This window comes from Onychostruthus taczanowskii, unplaced genomic scaffold (assembly GCF_017590055.1).
Source record: "Onychostruthus taczanowskii isolate IOZ18803 unplaced genomic scaffold, ASM1759005v1 scaffold30, whole genome shotgun sequence".
NCBI classification, from domain to species: domain Eukaryota; kingdom Metazoa; phylum Chordata; class Aves; order Passeriformes; family Passeridae; genus Onychostruthus; species Onychostruthus taczanowskii.
Window position 1 is genome coordinate 3,170,794 of NW_024500350.1, and position 21,821 is coordinate 3,192,614.

Here is a 21,821-nt window from a genome sequence, read left to right on the forward strand (position 1 = left end):
AGGCTACAAGTAAGAGAAATCATGCTCACAGACTAATTTAGGAAAGTTAGGTCATTCTCAGCTCTGTGGTCTAGCTGCACCATACACCTGGTAGTAGGTAGAGGCTGCATGAAGAGCACTGCCCATGTAGTAATCAAAGCTTTCCTTCTAAAGCAGCGTTAATAAAGCTAATTAGAGTGTTCCTACTACCTAGTAACATATTTAGAGTGGAAAAACAAGTTGGAAGCTTTGGAAAGGGTCCTTAGTCAGAAAGAAAAGACCCACTACTGAGAATAAGAGGAGAACTAATCTGTATTATCACTCATTTGAAAAATACCAACACTTTGCTTCTTGTAGTAAGCAAAGTTCCCTCACAGTTCACTGCAGTAAGCAATGCATTTGGCTTACACAGAGATGTTTTAGGGGTCTACCTCCCCTCTTTTAGTTTGGTGGCTTCTTGGCTTTTTCCATCCTCCCAAAGATCTACCTCCTGTAATGGGAATTTTTCCTGCCACACAAGGCAGCCGGGCAGCACTCACCTTGAGGCTGGTGTGGGACCGCGGCTGGCTCAGCTCGTGGAATTTCCAGTGCTCTGCCACAGGTGTTTCTGCCACCTCCCTCTGAGCCTCGGGCGTGAGGAGAGCATCTCCTGCAGGTAACGGGAAGATGCCCAGGGATATTGGACGCTCCTTCCTGTTGGAAAGACATGCAGGGTTCATCAGCCATCTCAGATGTCCCACAGTTTATTTTCCTGCGGCCTCTGAAATCAGCAGGGAAGTGGTGAAATTCCAGGTTCAAACATGCAGACACTGCTCCATTAAATGTGCCGTGCAGCACACCCAGACTGTGCCACAGCACCCAATAATTCCTCATTTCACAATTGCCAAGTCGATTCCATGGCTTTAAATAGCAGTTATTGATTTACACTACAGCTAATCTGCAGCAAACAACAGTTTCATAGAAATGAAACACCCGTTCAATAGAAGTATAAGACAAAAGTGTTTCCTTACTTCAGATGAAAATAGTTTTCAGCAGCCACTATTAAAAATACCGTTTTGCACCTTTTTCTCCAATATATAACTGCATAATTTCTACAACAGCAAACAGCTAAATCATCAACTGAAGCATTTGCAAAATTGTAAACAGTAAGCCTCAAGCAACTCTTCTCAAATCATTGGGTATTTTATTCCTGAAGATCACAGAAATGGATTTGTGTAACAGAAAAGAACTAGGTCAGGGAATTACCAATGTTACAACTGGCTCAGCTAAAAATTGTGTAGTTTTACCCAAGATCAGTTCAACAACCTACTTCACCCTAAAGCTTGTGCCAGCAAAGCAAACTATTTCATCCCAAAGTTTCACTTCTTCACTCTACTTCCCTATGGCAAATAGCATTTGGAAATTCCAAAGGTTTACGTAGTAACCCTCAAAAGAAAAAAAATCCGCAGTCAGTAGTGTGCTCAGTGAACAAAAGGATCTATTCTTCCTGCTAGCAAGAGACAAAACCACTGTGTGCAATGCCATTCATAGGATACTGTGGCCAGCCCTGAAAAGGAAAAATATCAGCCAGGGCTAGAACTGAGATAAGCAAAGTGTTTGTTCAGGCAGAACAATGTAATGCAGAAAAAAATTACTATAATCAACTAGCACATCTTTAAATTAGCAGACGGAGAAGATAAAAGTATGCACAAGTGATGGCGTAGTTTTCACATTTTAGCATCACAAAAAGCCAAGACACAACCACACGTGCTTTCTTTCACAAGGGCCTTCACAGATTAAACATAACCTAGGCAGAATTAGTATCTGCGTACAAAATACATGCAAATATACGGCAAGGAGTGCTGAAAAGCAAAAGCTAAGCATTTTTGGACATATTTTTGATTTTGTTTATTTATTTGAAGAAAAGTTAGTGAAGAAGGGATTTTATTTACCAATTAATCAGTAAACTCCCTTTGGTAAATTTTACATTGTCAAAATCACAACGTTCAAACAGCAAACAATTTGAATTGGCATGAACCTTTCCAGTCCAGGTGTACAAAGATGCTCCTTGTCACAAAAACCTTTGCACCTAATTCACATTGGAGCTATCTTGGTCTTTCAGAAGTATTATTCCAAATTAAGTCATTAATAGTGAAGTAGCACAACAAAGCAGGCAGCAAAGTGAGAAAAGCAAAATCAGTCTGGGTTACAAAATTCAAAATATCAGATAATGTTCCAGCATCTGCAACTGCCGGAATGAGAAATCCCACAGTGGATTCCAAGGATTCCCGCTATTGTAACAGGTCCTGCTTTGTGTTTGATTTCCCACAACACTCAGGCATGTGGGGAACAAAAGACAGGCCACAGAAGCTGAGATTATGTCAAAAGAAGGGCCGAGACCATTTTAGTGGGTAAAAAGTGCAAGAACAAAAAGTAGGAAGAAAAGCTGCGGCTGATGGAGCTGCACTGTGAGGGGCCCGGCCCAGGCAGAGGGTCCAGCACATTTCCATACTGCAGGACACCACAAAGCTGCTCTGCTTTGCAGTCCTCAGAAGAAAGAAAGAATATTAAATATGTACAGTATAAAGAGTTCGCACCTGGCAGCACTTTTTTGGTCCAGATTAGGTTGAAAAAAACCTTATAATAAACATATTTTGATGTGTTAGAACAGAGGTCAGGTGCATTGCAAGGCTGTATAGTAAATGAAGTTTGCAAAAGAGGCTATTTTGGAAATGAAGCTTATTATGTGAGTGTCTGCATTAAAAGAAGTGATCCAATTAGATTGAAACAATTTCAATTTATTTCACTGCTTGTTGAGCAGAAAGCAAAGAACCTCTTCTGCCTCCCCAGCGCCCAAAAAATATCTGAAAATGCCACAGTGAGCAGAATGGAAACACATTTAAAAAGCCTAAACTAATATTCTGAAGTGATGCATTGAAGCATTTGCAGGAACCTTTAGGAACTTTTAGATGCTCACTTCTAAAATCTGACTAGTGTTTAAAAACGGAAAAAATTCTTCTACAATTACTCCTTCATCCTATATTTTTATCTCTTTTTTTTAATTAATAAAGACTAAGAAAGAGAATTTTAACTCATATAACTAAAGCAAATTAGAAGGGTAGGAAAAAACATAGCTTCCCCAAACCCCTCAAATCCATTAAATACTCCAAGGCAGCAAAATCACACTAAAAAAAAAAAAAAAAAATTTTCTCAAACCATCTGACTTGTTTAAAAGTTCAAAGTAACTTGTAAGTTACTGAATATGAAGTTCTGTTTTGGTTTTGTTTGGTTTTAGAGTTGGGAAATATTTGTTCTGGGTTTGGGTTTCCCCCTCATTTAAACAAACATAGCTTACTAACTAGGCCTGTCTATAGAGTTTCACTTTAAGTTTATTTTATGTCTTCATGTTTAAATATTCATTCAAGTTTTTTACCAGCTTCTGGTATAAACTGGTATTTTTTTTCATCTATTGATTGCTTTTAATTTGGAACAACACTTCTGCACTCACGGCATAAAGCATACTACCAGATGAAATCTACATACACCAAGTATTAAGAAGGAAAAAAATCACATTAGCGACTTCACAACATTAGTGTTCAGAGAACACAAATTTCCAGCATTTTTCTCATTTAAAATAAAATTTACTATTAAATTTATAACCATAGGGAAAACATGCGAAGCTTTCAGGCCAGAAAGCTGCATTTTAGAACTTTTCCATCTGTAATTATAGTATTTAAACATGCCAAGACTACTTTTAGCCACAATATTCTAAAGCATTTCTGTCTGCTACTGCTCCAGGCACATAGGACAAACAGAACATAACCTGAGGGGGGGACAGACAGCTGGCAACTTGCCATACAAGTACTGAAACAGAGGAGAGGGCAACATTTGCCTGAACAATAGTGAATATGCTTTAAGAGCTCTAATGCTTAAATAATGGAAGATTTCTTTTTCCCCCCACCAACGAATAATCAGATTTCTTGAAAATAACACGATCAATTAATTACTGTGGTTTTAACATGAATTAACTGATCTTACACAAGTCTTTTTATTAAAGCAGGTGCAGTTTAATAGTACAAAGCCTCAGACTGCGTACATTGATGCTACACAAGATCAGCCGAGTACCTGACAATACACTGAACGTGAGCTTTATCCCCGACATTAACATTGCAGCTTTTGCAGCAGATTATAATAAACTGATGCTAAAGCTTTGCACAGAAGAGATAGATAAACTGACCTTGTATAAAAGGCAATGATAAAAAATAGATTGTACCTCCACACATAGACACATTCACAACAAAACCTGACATTTCATTTGTCCCTGTTTGAAAAAGCACGAGAACAGAAAGCAGGGGAGCAGCGAGGGCACACAAAGATGGGGTTCAGCGGGTCGGAGTACCTGAGGATCCTTGGGAGATTCTGCGTCAGAGCTGGCACCCCAGTGGAAATGGAAAAGTGCACAAGCAGCAGAACAGACAGCGACACCAGGATGGCTGAGTTAATGACCACCGCCCCGCCAACGAAGCCAAACACAAACAGCAGCATGCAGCCCGGATTCATGGCGCTGCGCTGGCATGGTGGAATGCCGGCTCCAAGAAGGCTACGCAGGGGCCAAGGGGGGATCTTTGTAGGCAAAGTCTGTCATTCGGCCGCCACCACAAAAACAATGCCATCAGCAGCAGCAGCATTCCACTCTTCTGCAGCAGCTCCAAAGCAATGACATCACCGCCCTCCTCCCCCTCGCCGCTCCTCGCAGCATCAATGCAGCAGCGCAGCCAGCCCGAGAGTGCTTCTCCCTCCTTCCACGAAGGGTTCATAGATTCCAAAGCTCCCAAATCTGCATAATCTGTTCCCAGCAAGCCCCGAGGACAAGCAGGTACCATGCGCGCACACAAAGACGCGGCCAGATGGCGGCCATGCCGGGACAGTCACTGACATTTTCCCCCAACATAAACATTCCAAAAAGCTCCAATTGTTTAAGGCTAATTAATCTAGAAGTATATCTCAACGCTTAGCCACACAACAGCAAAAGCCGCTTTCTACAGATTTCTACGCTGTTCTCTTACTGCATTCCAATCATACAACAAATCTTTCTGATTCAGCCGAACTGTTGTTGTAGGATTAATGAACAAAGTCTTGCAAACACAAATGAACAGAATTTTTTTTCTCATTTCAGGGTGACAGCAATAAATAGCTTACCTAATTCTACTGTGTGTTGTGGATTCTAGCTGATCACCCCCTGTTAGCTGATGAAGTTTGGTTCTTTCCAAGTGCTCCATATAATTGTGTATCATCTGTTTAAAACAACAGAAACAGCAAAAAATATTTAGTAACATTTACTTGTACTACAACTGCATAGTTCTTGACCAATATGTTCTCCCCCTGTAATGCTAAACAGTAAAAGCACTTAGAGATATTAAAGAAACAAAGAAAGAAGAAAAATTATGCAGAGTAAAACGACAAATCAGAAGATAAACCTATAATAAATTAAAAATATTGGAGAACTTCCTTGTACATTCATGCACAGGAAACATCATAAAGGTGAAGAAAGTGCATGCAATATTTCAAATGTGAGTTTGGAAAAGAACTACCATATTCAAATCCATTTAAGAGTCTTAGACCTCTATGTCCAGCAGATATTAGCATTTTTTACATACATGATACATAATATGCACTATAGGCCTAATTAAAAAGTGAAGGTCAGACAATATGCTCCTCAAATATTAAAGGATCCACAGGCTAATAATCAGATTATTTCTGCAGGCAGAAATATGAAGTCCCCACTTCTTCTCCTTTTTCTTCTAAAACACAAATAAACTTAAGCTTTCTGTATTTTCTACAAGGGAAGTTTGGTTTTAAATTATCTAGGCTGACATCTCATTAAAAGGACAGAGTGGCTGTGGATTTTTAGCACTCAAGACGAGTTCTGCTTGCTCTCTCTTTCTCACGAGAGACAAGCACAGGCCAACACGGTATTCCTACACTCATGACTTGTTTAATGAGCCCCAATTCCCTGTGTATATTCCCAAAGGATGCTGCTCTCAGCATGTAACTGATCCAGGACATGCATGGGGAGAAGGACAAGGTATCACTGCATCATTCCAAGGGTTTCTTTTGGACACACATCTCTGAACTCAAAACTGGGAAAGCCTCAGAAGCCTATGTACAATTTGGTATTTTTAGCACTTCCAACATTCACGTTTCACAGATGAATAGGGCTCTAAGAACAATAAAGGAAAAAAAAATCACAGGTGTACTGCAGAGGAATTTAGTGCACTTTTTTTCCTGAGACTTATTCAGGAACCATAACAGCTCTTCTAGTTAAAAAAAACCAAACAAACTACTCTTTAAAATTGTAATTTCTTCTGCTGTTCTACAAAGGGTATACAAACACTTCAGAATAGTGATACTCCAGGCATTTGTACAACCAGTTTATATAATCTTTTCTTTTGGGGGCAGCTGCACACGAGTACTGAACTCAGCAGGACCTGGAAACCTACATTTATGTGTTACTCTCAAGACAGGTTTGATGCATCCAAGTTTGACTTTCAGATGCCACCAACCCCCACTAGTTCCAGCTTCTCCTCAAATGCTGTTTGCCAGCATTAACTACATAGGAATTCTTAGTTTCAGATTTTTCTGATCAAACAAACCAGTTTAAGACATCCTGAACTGATGGATATTCTACAAATCAGTAACTTCTGTTAAGTGCTGGTTACATACAGATGTCAGTTTTCCCAGCATTCACCTGAAATAATAAATATAATTCAGACCAGAACAAAATATCATGCTATTTTCAGAGAAACATTATATAATACATTTGGACTGCTGTCAAAAGCTTACAACATTTATCCTCCAACAAAACGCAGTGTTTCACCAGACCATCCCATTTGTTTTCTGGTTTTTAATGCTTGCTCACACACACAGACAAACAAAAGGCACAAAAGGACTGAAAGCTCCACCTTCAACCATCCACATTTGTTTTTTTCCATTTTAACCAAGCAGCCAGAACTAGGTGCTCTGCTTGTTCCTTTGTATAGTTTTTCACAAATTTATTATAATGCAGATAGTTTAGGAATTCCAGGTGAGGGGGGACTCCCAAGAGTGTATAATTTTGAAATGCACATTAGACCATTCCATATCCTGTTCATGTATTCCCTCATCATGGGAGGAAGATGTTATTGACTTGCCTACAAACACTCCCATTTTCAGCACACCAACTGGTTTCTCAAAGTTAAATTTTAAATAGAGCAACTGTTGTGTTTTCAGCCAGTGAACAGAAGATGAGTGTCTAGTACCTCTCCAGGGAACTGCTAACACATAGGAAAAAATAACAGGGTCAGTAAAACCCACACAACATTCATGTTTTGCAAAGGACATGGTTTTAACCTACTCTCTTCCCTCCTCTCAGCCAGGTTGTTTTGTTTACTGAAAGTTCTCATCACATTTATCACCCACAGAGGCTGGAGGGCACGTCAATTTAAAGGACTGTTCAGTTTCTATTGTTCTGCAGCTGAAAATGAAGCTGATAATAAAGTAAGCAAATCTGTAGATCACATACTTCAGCACAATGCACACAAGCTATAGGAATTGAAAAATAAAATTAAAAACAAAATGTGCAGTGCTGCATGGCAACTGAAGATTCACAGAATCATGAGGTTCTATGGGTATGTGCAGTGCTACACAGCAATTTCTCCACAGACCCAGGCTATATGTGCCTGTTGTGTCCAAAAAAATCAGAACAGTGGTACCACTCTCTGCCTCAACTCAGGGTCCCAAGGATAAAAGTTCACAATACTGGAATACTGTCCACAAGGAAAAGAGTTCCTCACCCTCCCTTCCCATGGGATGGGGAGCTCCACAGCTAGTCCTGTAGAGTCGTAAGAAATGGTGTGTGAATTCCCAACTTCCCCAAACCCAGTTTGAAGGTTAAAGTAATAAATGCTGCAGCTTATTGAGAAGCAAGCCCACTCTAACTGCTCACCTGCAATAAAACTTCAAAGACTCACTCCAAAACCAGTGGGATTATGAACCAGATAACATTCAAAAACCTTTTCAATCTAAATGACACTCAAGCTTTGGCATATCCATGAAGTGCCATTCTGATCCAAAAACCTGTAATGAATTAATGCACTAGAATTCTGAGGACTCAAAATCTGATTAGAAGTTCTGCTGTTTTGAGATTATTCCACTGTCGAAATAAAAAGGTTTTACTATTACTGACAAATGTTTTTTTTTTTTACTTAAATGGACTGAATTGCTCTATTACTCTCCACTCAGCAAAATTTTTACTGAAGTTATGTTGGAGGACAGATGATAAATAATTGACTATGTCTACCCATCTTCAACACAAGCTGCAGTATTTAGTCATCCATAACCTTTCACTACGGACAATTCGCTCTGCTGCCCATGAAGTCCACAAGTATTTTGAATACAACCAGTTGTTCTTAGGAATACACATCACAAACACAGAGCACTTCAGCATTGTTGTAATTAAACACATTGCTCAATTATTATTAGCTCAGGAGATTAAAGATAAACTCAGAACTTGGAAGAATTACCTTAGTTAACAGCATTTCACAGTTCAGGTGTTAATGATTTTAAGGCATATGTACAAACCAACCACAACATGCTTTTGAACACATTACAGAGTGCATATGAAATCAACTCCCTCTGAATGCAATGTCTTTCCACCTCATAAAAATACTCAGATTGGTTTCCTCATAGGGCAGGTGACAAGTTTTACAACTGTAGAAGTGATCTTAAACTTCAGCACTCAGTAAAAGACAATGAACATCCTGGCACTCATTTCAATTTCTACCTTTACAAATACAACCACACCCAGTGTATACAAGCCTGGCACTTGTCACAAAAAAATGTGGATATGCCATGTTGGGGATGTTGTTACCTGCACCTTTGCCTTAACCAGGTCCTTTATACCTTCCTTGCTCTTTCGCTCCTCCTTCCTTTTTGTGTCACTGCTTTAGCTCCCCCAGACAGGTTTTAGTAATTCTTTGGCTGTCAGACCAGGCTCAGTGCCATAGACCCCACTGCTTATTCTGCAGATCCAATCAGGCTAGGCACAAGCAGCTCCTCCCTTTGGGAATGTGCACCCAACTGTGTGCATATAGATCTTTCTCTGTACCAAATAATTAGATATATTGAGGTAACAGATATTTCTAGAATCTCCTTGATTCAGTATCAAGTCCTAAACATATTTCCATGTAAGTACCTTTTTTTCTTTCAGGGTTTGTGGTGAGTTTCTCACCAAAGTAACAGCACCACTCCCACTGGACAGCTTGACACATCATTATCCACACACAAGATGGTGTTGCTGGGAGATACATTAGTATGTAAAGATGTTACATCCAGGTTTTACAGATCAAGCTGTTAATGCTCAGCATAAGGCTTTAGAAAATCTATTTGCTTAAATTTATATCCCAAGTCTAATCTCACAGACAATGTGACAGCTGCCCATGCTTAGCTATAATTGTAAATAGACAACTCCACTAGCCTTCTCTTCCTGTCCCCTGCCCAGGGACTTGCTGGGGATATATGTTTATCCTAATGAACCTGACAGAGTCCATTCCCAGTGCCAGAGCCAGGCTCACTGTTCTGTCACATTGTATCAGTGCAGAACACTGAGGAACTTCCATGGCCCAATTATGCTTCATTAAACTAAGCCCATACTCTGTGTGTCAGGGAAAGATATCGAACTGCCTCAGCCTAGTGTTTCCCAAAGGAGAAAAAGAATAACTTCCTTAAATAGATAAAAAAGAGGTTTATTTTAGAAGCCTGTGCAGATAGAGGCCACAGGTATTAGTCAATTCTCCAGGAGATCTCAAGTATTGCTTTGCCTCAGTTTCCCAAATGAGTAATAAACATAAAAGCCTTAGCCAAGTCTTTAAAAAGCCAGTGCCATAGTTATGAAGTTACACCCTTTAGCTCTGCAGAAAAAAGAAAGTAAGATCCTTTACCTCCTACTCACCAGGTGAAACCACCCTGAATGGTTTGTTCTGAAAAAAGCAGTAGTAGCAGTGCATCATCTCAGCAGCAAAGGCAAAAAAGCCCTCACAGCTACAAAGAGCAGACAGGCCTGCTTTTATCCAGGAACGAGAACAAGCCAGATTCTATAGATTCAATTAAACAGAACATATACAAGAGGCAACTGACAGAATTCCTTTCTAATTCAAAGAGCAAAGACTTGAAGACTTTAGACCACCATAAACCATTCTGCTTTCCAGCACACTGCCCTTGGCTGTATAATTGCTTCCTTCATCTAGACCTTTACAGTCAGAGAAAGATGGAAACAAGATTTTGCATAGTTAGGTTTCAGAAGTTCCACCTCAGGAACTCCAGCACACTGCTTTGTCACTCATCTCATCTGAGTGTTAGAGCAGAATATGATCAGCACAAGATCAAAACCCACTGTGAGCACAGGAAAGACAAGGAACCAGAGCACAGAAGTCAGAACATGTTCAAGCTGTTCCATCCATTCTGTTCTGACCAAACATTTTATCCTCTTCACTACCCACTACACCCCACCTTCCAATCTGCCATCTCAACTGCTCAGGTTCTTATATCCTAATCAATTTAAAATCAAGCCACTTAGCCCAAGTACAGTCCTGGTGGGAAGGAGGCTTTACGGGCTCTCCTGCACGCACGCCAGCCAGCCCACCGCCCTCTCCAGAGAGCAGCAAGACAGACAGTGATTGAACAGAAGGGTGATGGAGGGTAAAGCCTGTCCCCAGAGCTCTCCCCAGCCAGGGCAGCCCTGCTATCTCTGCAGCTGCAGACACTTTATTGCTGGGCAGGCTGGTGCTGGAACTGCAATGCAGACCCTGTCTCTGGCAGGTTGAGCTCCAAGGAGAACTCCCAGCTCTCACCACAACACACACACTGCAGAGAGGAATTGATTCAGCTCTCTGCTTCACATCCCTGCTAGAACTCATCGAGGTGACTCAGCTTCAGTAGGTCTTGGTCCATTAGGATTGAAAATGGGTGACATTCCCTGGGGTGCTGAGCCAGCACCTTTGCTTGGCAGTGAACTCCAGCAAAGGCAGCCACAGAGAGATAAGGAGGGCTGAAAGGTGGGCATTGTGAAGGACATGGATACAGAAACCTCAGGTCAGCAGTTGGAAGAGAAAGACATCCAACTTTGAAATATTCAGCAGTGAAGTAAAGAATAAGAGGGGGTGGCAGGTGGAAGGAAACCAATAATGAAGACAGAAGAGAGAAAAATTGCTAGAAATTAAGCTTGCACAAAATGCAGTTACATTGTGTCTTTAAAGTGACATCTGTCCAAGTAAGCATCTTAGAGCTAAATAAATTTTAAAAAAAATGTTCCTAAATGCTCTGTTCATTATTTAGTCAACTGAAAGAAAAACAATTGCCATTTCAGTAAGTACCAAAGATGGATCACTTGTAAAGAAAACAGTGAAGTGGACTCAGGAGGAAAGAAGTACCCCTTCCTAGTAAAACATGGAATAAAAACTTTAAAAACCAAGTATTTGATAGAAATATTTGATCCAATAAAATTGATAAACCTAAATGCTGAAAGGAGATTGGATATCTGCCAAAATACCTTGCATTGAAAGAAGAAAGTTACGACACAGATACAAAGTTTTAGAATATGCTGGGAGAAAGGGAACCAGGAAATCACAAAGGGAATGGGGAGTTGGGCATTATTATCAGCCAGTCCTTTCCAGCTCCCAGGAATTTCTGTCCCTGAGTCTCAGACATGCTCCAGCATACAATATTAAAATACTGACATGCTCCATCCTTTAAGGAGGTGCATCTTTGCAAGATTCACTCTGGTCTGGAAAACAAAGAATCAAGGAAGCAATCATATTGAAAGGGAAAAGTACAGAAAACAGCAGATCTGATTTTAGGAGAACAGAGGTATTGATACACCATGGTGCACTACAAATTATTTCTTTATGAAGAAAGGATAGTCACCCCTGTAATAGTAAAACCCAAGGAAACATCTCTCCCTACACCAAAGAAAGCGAATTTAAGATGTAAAAGCATTTAATAAATTGGAATCAAACCAGCAAAGATTGTTGTCCATTTTGGAGCAAAACTTATGCAGAACATGACATTCAGACATATCATGACATGATATTCAGAACATGACATTAGCATTTCATTGAATTAATGATGCCCACTGCATTTAATCTTGAATTCTGTGAAACAGGATTCAATAAAAAGCTGCCAGTTCTATTATGTCAGAACCCACAGGTCTGAATTACAATAACCAGAACTCTGCAAGCACCTCATACTCTGAAGTACTCCTAGATCAAAAGGAGGCCAAACCTCAGGGGCAGCATTAAGATTTGCCACTTCTCATTTTATTTAGATTTCCAGTTTTCAACAGATATGCCATTACCTAGTAACAAATGTGAATTTAAAAATGCTATAACTTCAGTAAACATATGATTATTTTTAAGAGCTTCAGAAGTCTTGTCACACAAGCACTACAGACTAGTCGTGGTTCCAAGTCACTTTTCAGCTGCTGTCAGTATAAAACACTTAAGGTTGCTGAAAGCATTCAAGACAACCAAATCTGACATCTCTATCTACTTCCCCTTTCCCCACATGGGTCTTTTGGACTGGGAGCTGTCAGTATGGCATTGCTCTCTTTGGTAGCAAGGATCTAAAACAAGCTCTCTGACCTTCCAAAGGCAAAGCAAGGAAAGTAAGGAGAACTGTGCTCAAGTGGGACTCTAGATTAATCAGAATAATTTAAAGGATCTAGTGACTTCCTCACTAAAATATGTATATGACTTAGGCAGTAAAACATCCCTGCATGGGAAAGACAACCTGCTAATGAAAACTGAAGCACTGCAAGTCCTGTTTTTGTGCTTTGCACCCAACTTAAACAGTGTGGCTCTTATTTATTTAAATTAACAAATCCAAACTTTTTCCATCTTCATCAGCAAATCCCATTTTCAATAGCTATCAATAAAGTATGGCAGGTAATTCTTTTAATCACAAATACCAGCAGACCAGGTTTTGAAAGGATTTTTTCCTTCAATGGTACAAATAAAACCAACACAGAAAACTGACAGGAAGAGTATGAAAATGTAACTTCATTTCTATTTCTTTGAAGCCTATTAGTGTGTTTTGAAGAATTGCCTCAGAAATATGGAAGAACAAATTCCTTTTTAAAACCTCTCCACATCTGCTATAAAAGCTATAAAAATGACAGATGTGCAACCAAACACTGAGAAATAGCCAATCAGATGTGAAAGGGAAAAACTACATCACCAAATTAAGCCTGGTTACAACTCAGTGTACAAACCAAAATATTCAATAATTTTCCCAATTGCTCACAACACGAGGTTTTCCACAGATATGCATTTTTACATCATCTTGATGTAACAACCTACCTCTGTATGTCTTGAATGAAGTGCATTGTATTCCTTCTTGAGTTCTGCCTCCCGCTCCTCAAGTCTGCTAACTGGAAGAAAAAATAAAAATAAAATAATTAAAACTAAATTCAGAGTTCTGGTAAGTGAGCTTAGGACTTAAGGACTAAGCAAACAGATCAGAAGTGAATATTCCTAGAAGTGAATAACACAAAGCAGGATAAAAAGTATGTCAGTGTTTAAGTTTTTAAGCTCTTATCACTGAGCTTTCTAAGTACATCAACAGCAGCACAATATTGCAATTTGCATTCCCCTGAAGAGCCCAAGTCCTATTTTCCCCTGCTGATTGCTAGGCCAGTAAGAGGGGATTTTTCTGTTCAAGTCCAGCTTACTGCTCATCCCAATCCAGATTGTTTCACATGGAAACTGCAGGAAGAGGCAGAGGCCACATCACTCAATCCCAGATGAAGCCACGGGCTCCAGCTAAGGTCCTACATCAGTTCCCTAAAACACATTCACACAATTTCCAGAGGTGTTTAGCCAGAACAAACACAGGCAAGGCATCTGTTAAAACAGGTTCAAGCCCTATGTGGTACAGAAATTAAGGTTTCTGCTGGCATTCACTCACACTTCACTGAGCATTAAGGCAATAGATTTAAAGAGAGAAAACATTTGAATACTTCTGCAGGTATTTCAAGAAATTAAAAATACATCTAGCAGATTTAGGAGAACTTCAAACAGTAAGTTCTTATTAGAGGGAGATGAAACCAACTGAGCAGCTCAGTTCATGTGTGCTGTGTTTCAGCTCAGATGAAACTGAGCAGAAACAAACTATGATATCCCAGTGCAATTAATTTGCAGAAAAACTAACAGAATTCAGAACCTTCTACACACAACTTATTGTGTCATTCAAACACAAAACATTTTTGCTGCTTAGATGTGAATTCTATCTTTTTATGCAGGTATTTCTGAACACAATATTCATGTGACATAAGCACATGTATCAAATTGTGTAACAGCTTATTCTACTTGCTATGTTTAAATATCCCTGGGGAAGATCAAATTTATAGTTCCATGCTTCCAGAGAGTCATTGCCAGACACACATTATCTGAAGACAAATGCCAAGATCTTCTATGCTCTTTGCATATTTTCGTGTTGCCAGCTGGGTCTCCTGAAAACTAATTCTCCATATATAATTTCTTTTTGATCTATTTATCTGTATTTCGGCACAGTATTTTATCATAAGTATGTTTTAATGGAAAAAAGTCTTTGCCCAAGTCAAATGCTGGAACCAAAATACATAACTGTCTACTCACTCAAATCTGTATAAACATTCCGCGCTACTGATCTGATCTTGCTCTTATAAGAGCACTACGCTCCTTGACACAACCTTTTGCAGTCCACCTATAAATATCTGGCCAAAATATTACATCAAATATTATTTATACCATTGCCAGATCAAATGCTTCTATTTCTGCCCTGTTATCGAACGGAACAAAAGCTCTTTGGATCAAACAGCAGCAGGGGAGCAACAACATAGCACAACACAGAGAAAAATGTATTTTATAGCACAATGCATGCATCTAAAAGATACACATTTATATAATGTGCAGAACACCACTGAATAGAAGAGCTCCATTTATTGTTTTGAGGCACACGGTGTTTTAAGTCTCCTTGTACATTTGAAGTGCGCTTTTATGGAAGCCTTTGGTAAGACATTACAGAAGCAAGAATCAGAACTTATAATTAACAAAGCTGTGATGTGACAGACCATATTTTATGCACTATGTTTGCCCGATTAACAACCTAGCCATGAGTTACGAGATGTTAAACAGCTGCCATCAGAAATATTCAGCAGCTCTCACGTGAGCACACTGTTCCCAGGCTGTGCACCACAGATCCCACAGGATCTCTCTCATAACCTTTCCACTGTGCTAAACCTTTTCTGGGAAAACAGGAGATCAGAAAGCGCAAACTGTATGACTGATGGACCTTGTATTTGCTGAAAGCAGCTCCCTCTCCAATAAACAGTGTCCAAGGAGCCTCCCCCTGCTTCACACTGGGTGGTGAAGTCACGGCTCAATTCAGCCTCACCCAGAACTCCCACACAAACCAAGGTGATGCACCCAACATTGTTCAGTGAGTTCACATCTAGACAGTGTAGCCAACTCCAGGGATGAATTCTGCAAGTGGATTCTGGCAAAGTACTCAACAGTACATTTAATGAAGATTAACACCACATCAGGTGTTACCAACACCCTTCTTTGCAGCTGCCCACAACCAGCCTTCACGAAGTCCAGAAAAGCATTTCCCACTATTACAGATACAACACACACAGGGGTTGAGGTTCCATAAAAAAGCACACCACTTTTTCCATCTGTGAAGAAAGAAAAGCTTTAAAATGTTTTTAAACTTTAATGGCCCAGTTATAATAAATAGTTCCTTGAATCAAGTCATTGAAGACAAATATACATGGCTAGTGATGCTGCATAGTTAAGGGCGGTATCTCCATGAGATCTGACCACAGTTTTAATTAAGTACAAAGGTTAAAACAATTAAGGGCCTAGAAGACGATATAACTGACTTTAAGCACTTTCTGCTGGAAGTCATTTCCAGCTGTGCAATATATCACACTGCTAGAGGTAGAAGTTTCAGCCAGAAGAGGACGTACACTAAGTTATATACCCTCAACAGACACCACACCAACAGTCCTCAGAACTGGTTTTTCCAATACCAGCAGGATGAGACACAGCACCAGAAATCTATTCTACCCAAAATATGCCTCCCATCAAGATAAGATCTTGCCAAAAAAAAAAACCAAACAACGGAATACACTTTAGTTTTCCAATTAAACACTGTGCAAGAGATCAGATATTCCCAAAGGATCAGAAATCACCACCACCTTGATCACAGAGTCAGAAGAATTTTGAGGACGACCACCAGATTCTCACCCCAAAAACTTTGAGAAACTTAAGTCACTATTAAAGGAACATTCCCATCAGCAGTAACAGGAAACTAAACAGGAGGGTAAAATGCCTTTCACTGGCATCCAGAAACACATTTTAAACTAAATTGTTGCCAGTTCCGTTTTAATACACCAACATACAAAGGAGTGGAAGTCTGGCCCTGATAACACCCCAAGAGGAATGGAGTTGTGTGCTGGCACTGCCTGCCATGTGCTGAGCCTGCCAAGTGCCAACCAGACATAGTTCCTGTCAGACTTCAGTAACAATACAAAGTTTCTCTGGTATTTCAGTCTCAGACTTTTTTCCACTGAGATGTCAAATTCTTATGGGTGAATGATAAAATTAGTTTGATTATATATATCCTAAAAGCAAAAGTATCCATTGTCTCTGTTGCAATGTGTCTTTACAAAGCCATTACAAAGCCTTGTCACATCAAGGAAGACCTTACATTGCAAGATTACATTGTTTAAGATAACACATGTGCAAAATATGACATGCAACAAAAAAGTTGCACTACTCACTCTTAGAAGCTTACACGGAAAAAATACAAAAGTCTTCAAGCACCATAAGTATGAGCATAAAATGCAAATGTTCTAGTGCTTTTAGGCTGATGAGAAGGCATCCCCCTGGAACATCACCACCAACACAAACCCAAGGAAAGGCCTAGTGCAAGCTTCTCCAGCACTGCCAATGTTCTCACACCTTTAATGACCTGAGATACCAATCTTGATCAAAGTTCTCTCAGAAAACCAATTAAGCCTAAAAATGGGATATTAAATGTAATAGTAAACTAGAGAAACTGGAGTTTCTGTCTCCTGACTGCATTATGAAGAACTAGGCAGCCAAGTTGCCCACCCTGCCTGTTTGAAAGTCAGAGCTTACCTCCCAAGTCTGATGGCTTTTACCAAGTTTGGAACACCTTTCATCTGTATGTTGTCCTCTGCCTCAAACTCCTGATAAGCCTGAGGGGGAGAAAGAGAAACAGACCTGCTAGAATGGCAAATCCAACCAGTGCGATGCCTTCAAGAGGAATTACAAGTTCTTCCTACACAAGCCAGGACAGAGATCCAGCTCATTAACGAGCCCTTCCTGGCACCAGGGTTGTCTGAAGACTCTCCTTGGCCACCTTTCATCTGGCTCTATTCTTTAATGCAGGTCCCACATCAAAGTTAAGATACAGATCCAGAAGGACCTTATGACCTCCTAAGTAGCTGCCAAAGAGCACACACATCACTCGTGGACTGAAAAGGGGACTAAGCTATCAAACAAGTGTTTAACCTGGAAGTGGTAAGACCTGCAAATCAAACCAGCACAAAAAACTAATTTGTAAAACAAGTGAAAAATTCAACCCCTTGACAAGACCAACATGTTCAAGTAGCTCTTACACTGTGAACTACAGTTCTAGATCTCAGTTTAATAAGTAGGGCACTTGAAATTATGAAGATAATTTAGCTGTCAAGAATGCTCTGTTGATAGCAAATATCAACACATGAAGCAGCAATGGTCTTAATCCTGACACTTCCGGACTGTTCAAGTTTGCACTATGTCTCAGGCACACAAAATCCCTGCAATTGGTTACCAAAAACCTGAAACAAAACTTAAAAAAAAACCAAAATTCTTTAAACATTCTGCTGCTACAACATTTAATATAAAGACAACCACATGCCAGGATATTCCTCACATAGGCTGAAACTCAAACAATTGAGAATATATACCAGAAACTTCTACACAAAATCAAGCCCAAAATCCAACTTTGTCCAGTCACTGCAAAAGAAGTGTTTTACTGAGAAAACTTTTGATTGACTGCTTTGCAAACAGTGGGATGCTCCATTTATACACTTGGCTATTGAAGCAACTCCCTGTCTGATAAAATCCACATCAAGTCAGTGTGGACACAAGCTTTGGCAGACTGGATTTGTTTTAAAAGCCAGTGGAAAACTCAGGAATGTAAGATTCTAAAAGACATTTGAAGTAATTTTCTTAAGCTACTGCAGTATTTTGAGCAACAGAATCACTGTAACAACCAAACTCCAGCACATAAACCACAATACTCCCTTAACTTAAAAACACACATGAGCAGATAATTATACACCAATGGATTTCAAGCTCGTCTCACCACTTTTGCTCAGCTACATTAACAGCTAAGCTTAAAGCAGGCCAATCACTGTTCTAATTTCCTGCTCCATTTTATTTTAGCTTTGAGTCCTGTAGCTTGGCTCAGTGCCTGCTCTGGAGCCAGCTGTACCCCCTGCTCCATCTAGTGGGCTGCTGGCTCCCAAAACCACACAGACAGCAGCAGGTCTTTGGGAACAGAATCAGGAAGCCAGGAAAGGCACTGTGAAATGCAGAGTCAGGAGGAAAGCCTCCCTTTCCAGCACACACAGGTACTCATACTTCTAACAGAAGAATTTTTGTGTGACGGATACCTGAGGCACGGTGTAGCAAAGGGTAAGGGGGAATCTGCCTGGTAAATTAACCTGAGATAATGACTGACATCATCAGAGATGAGGAACATCCACACTGAGCACACACTAACAAAGAGCTCAGTTCCACATCTGTTAATCAAGAAATATAAGAACTCAAGCCATTCTGTTCCTCCTTTGCTGGAAATCAGATTAGTTCTACTGCTGTCAGCCTGTGAAAATGAAGCAGGAACAATCCAGACCTCCACTGAACAAACCTGAACTTTTCAACTTCTTTCCAGGACCTACTGAAAAGCTTTTTTGTATTCCTTGAGATAAACACCAGTTGAGCCATCCCTAGAAGCAGCATTTACTGACAGAGCTGTTTCACACCAGCTTAGTTATTCACATCACCATCTGTGCAGATACACAAATCAAACCTCAAAACAACTTTCTGGGAAGTTTGTTTCTGTTAAACTTCACAGCTGAAGTCTCCCTGTTAACTACAGATCCACATGAGCTGCATGATATCCCATGTGCAGAGACATCTCAGATATTGGATGCCTTCAGATTATCCAAGAGCGGCTGTGTGCCTGGGTGTACATTACAGCAATGCTGGTGTCCTGAGAGCTCAGAGGAAAACCAGATATCAAATGACATCTGCAGAACATTCACAACAAAACCTGGTCTTGCATCTTCTCTTGAAGCCAATGAAAGCAATAGTCCTGTTCAGCTTCTGAGAAAAACAAATGTTTTTAGGTCAGCTTTAAAGCATTTGTCTCATATCCCAAATAAAACCTTCAGCAAGCAGTATCTGCACAGTATCACCTGACATAGGAAATACTGTCATTCCATGAGTTGTGTCACAATATTTACAGCTCCAAAACCCAAGAGCTGTTTCTTGGGATTATACTTATTTGGGGTTTGTTTGTTTGTTTTGTTAGGTTTCTTTCACAAATGCAGTTTTCCCCAAAAGTAATCTATCTTGCACACAAAGCTCAGGTTTGATAAAGTCAGGTATGTAGATATATCTGTTTTCTTGTCAAATGCAGTTTGTTATCTTGGTTGTACTTTAGCACTAGGCAGATCCAGAAACGGAGCCAAATCTTTCAACTCCCACAGCCTACCACCTCCAATAGACAGCACTTCAGTCATGAAAACATTGTGTATTTCAGATTCTCTAATAAATAAGTTACTGCAAGGATGATTCCTCCAGAAAGCTTATGCCAAAGCTGCTCCTGTAGTAAGTCAAAATATACTAGTCATATTTTACTCCAAAAAATTTAATTCACTTATAGTCTGTAATACATAAAGAAAACTGACATTCCCAGAAAGAGGCAAGGAAGGAAACTAAAATAAACCTCTGTAGCCCGTGCCCTCCCTGCCCCCCCAACTCAGTGGAACATCCCGTGAGCTCTGAGAAGATCTTATCCCTTCCTGTAACTGGAGACTGAGCACTATCCCAGCACTATCATGTGCCTTCACAGAGCACTGCTGGACAAATGAGCTGTGTATTGCTATTACAAGTTTTTAACAGCCCTCTGTTTTCCATGTCCAGGGCTGACATTTCAAATATTTTAATGCTGCAAACAAAATTTCAAGTAGAACAAGGGGGTCTCACAACAGCAAAGACTTGAAGTAATGTGGAAGTCAGGTATTTTCAAATTCTTTTAAGAAATACTTATAATTATATCAAAGACTGTCATTGGCCTCAGATACACCACTGCAAAACAGAAAAATGTTATTTACTAAACATGTGGCATTATCATGTTCACAGGTGCCCTCTGCTGCTGAGAAGGAAAAAATTACATGAATTCTAGGTAAGTCATAAAAACAAACAGACATTTGCCAACACACAGTAAAAGTTTACTACAGACCCACAGCAAGAACTTCTAAAATCTCTGCCCGTACCAACATCATTCCTCAACAAATCCCCAGGAACTCTGTGCTATTTAACTTGCTTGAGCTTCCACACAGCACAGACTGAGAGCACAGGCATTGCCTTTCCCCCTCTCTGTCCAGGTACTGCTGAGAGCCAGGCCACGCAAGGGACAGGAGCAGCCCAGGGAAAGTTACAGCCAAGAGCAGCAGTGCAAAACAAGATGAAAATCTGGATCACAAGCCAAGGAGATTCATCAGTGCTCTTGATTTGAGCCCATTCCTGCGCTCAAACAGAAGCCACAAATCCTTACACCTCTGCTCTCCTTTAGGCAGTTCTAAAGCTTAATGAGTTTATCCCAGAGTGCCACATATTGCACCATCTTTTTGCAGCAAACTTGACTTAGGCAACCACCACAGCCCATCAGGTACCAGGACTGGGTGCTGCACATCATGCAGGAGTGGTAACTCCAGTGCATCTGCTCCCACCTTTGGGGATTTCATCATCTGCTGGGCTCACAGTCCTCCCAGCAGGGTTTTGCTGTCATCTTCCCTCTTTCCACCTCCTCTTAAAAAAGAACAGAGCACTTCAAGGTAGTTCATTCATCTGGCAGCAACTGTTTCAATTTCTGATGAGGGGAAAAGAAGTCAAACAGCAGCTTTATTCCAACCTAACCGATTGAACACTCGGCTAAGGATGCAATCCCACAGGGTAAATTTAAGTGCAAAGAAATATTTTTCTCCTTTTTATTTAGCATGACATCACTTAGACTGCACAAACAAGTACTTAAAATTCAGGACATAACAACCATAACTTCTTGAGCAATTTTAACTGGCACACAGATTTAATCACATACAATCAAGCAGACCTCAACCATGTAACTTAAGAGCTGCCCCACCTGACAAACCTTCACTAAATCCTCAGCACTGCCAGTGTTAAAGAGAATGAGTCAAAACTTTTTAATGGACAAAACTTGTTCTCACAGGCTTTGCTTATTTGAGTAAAAACACACAGAGCACAGGCAGCCTACAAAAAGCAAAAAATCTTGTAGGTAAAGTATGACACAAAACCGTGTATTACCTGTTTTCCATTCTAATCTATTACTCATATCACCAACTGATGTTGTGATCTCACTCTGCACTCCAGACCCAGGTTTTATTTGGTTACTTGCTCTGTGCCAGACATTTGCAACTCCCATTACCAGTGATAACACTGCCACCGTTTTGAATGTCGATGTGCTAACAC

General features: G+C 40.1%; 1 protein-coding gene across 4 annotated transcripts in view; it reads right to left on the minus strand.

The window, feature by feature from the left end:
• The window catches only part of SPAG9 (sperm associated antigen 9), a 61,802-nt gene that overhangs the window by 30,983 nt on the left and 8,998 nt on the right, over positions 1-21,821 (minus strand). For 3 of the 4 annotated variants that reach the window (XM_041409018.1, XM_041409017.1, XM_041409019.1), the window contains exons 3-5: positions 13,350-13,420; positions 5,158-5,252; positions 519-672 (exon numbers count right to left, since the gene is read on the minus strand). In XM_041409018.1, the coding sequence (XP_041264952.1) occupies positions 519-672; positions 5,158-5,252; positions 13,350-13,420 (320 nt within the window). Of the gene's footprint in view, positions 1-518; positions 673-5,157; positions 5,253-13,349; positions 13,421-17,177; positions 17,197-21,821 lie in introns of those variants that run through there. The other variant, XM_041409020.1, reaches the window with a different exon arrangement.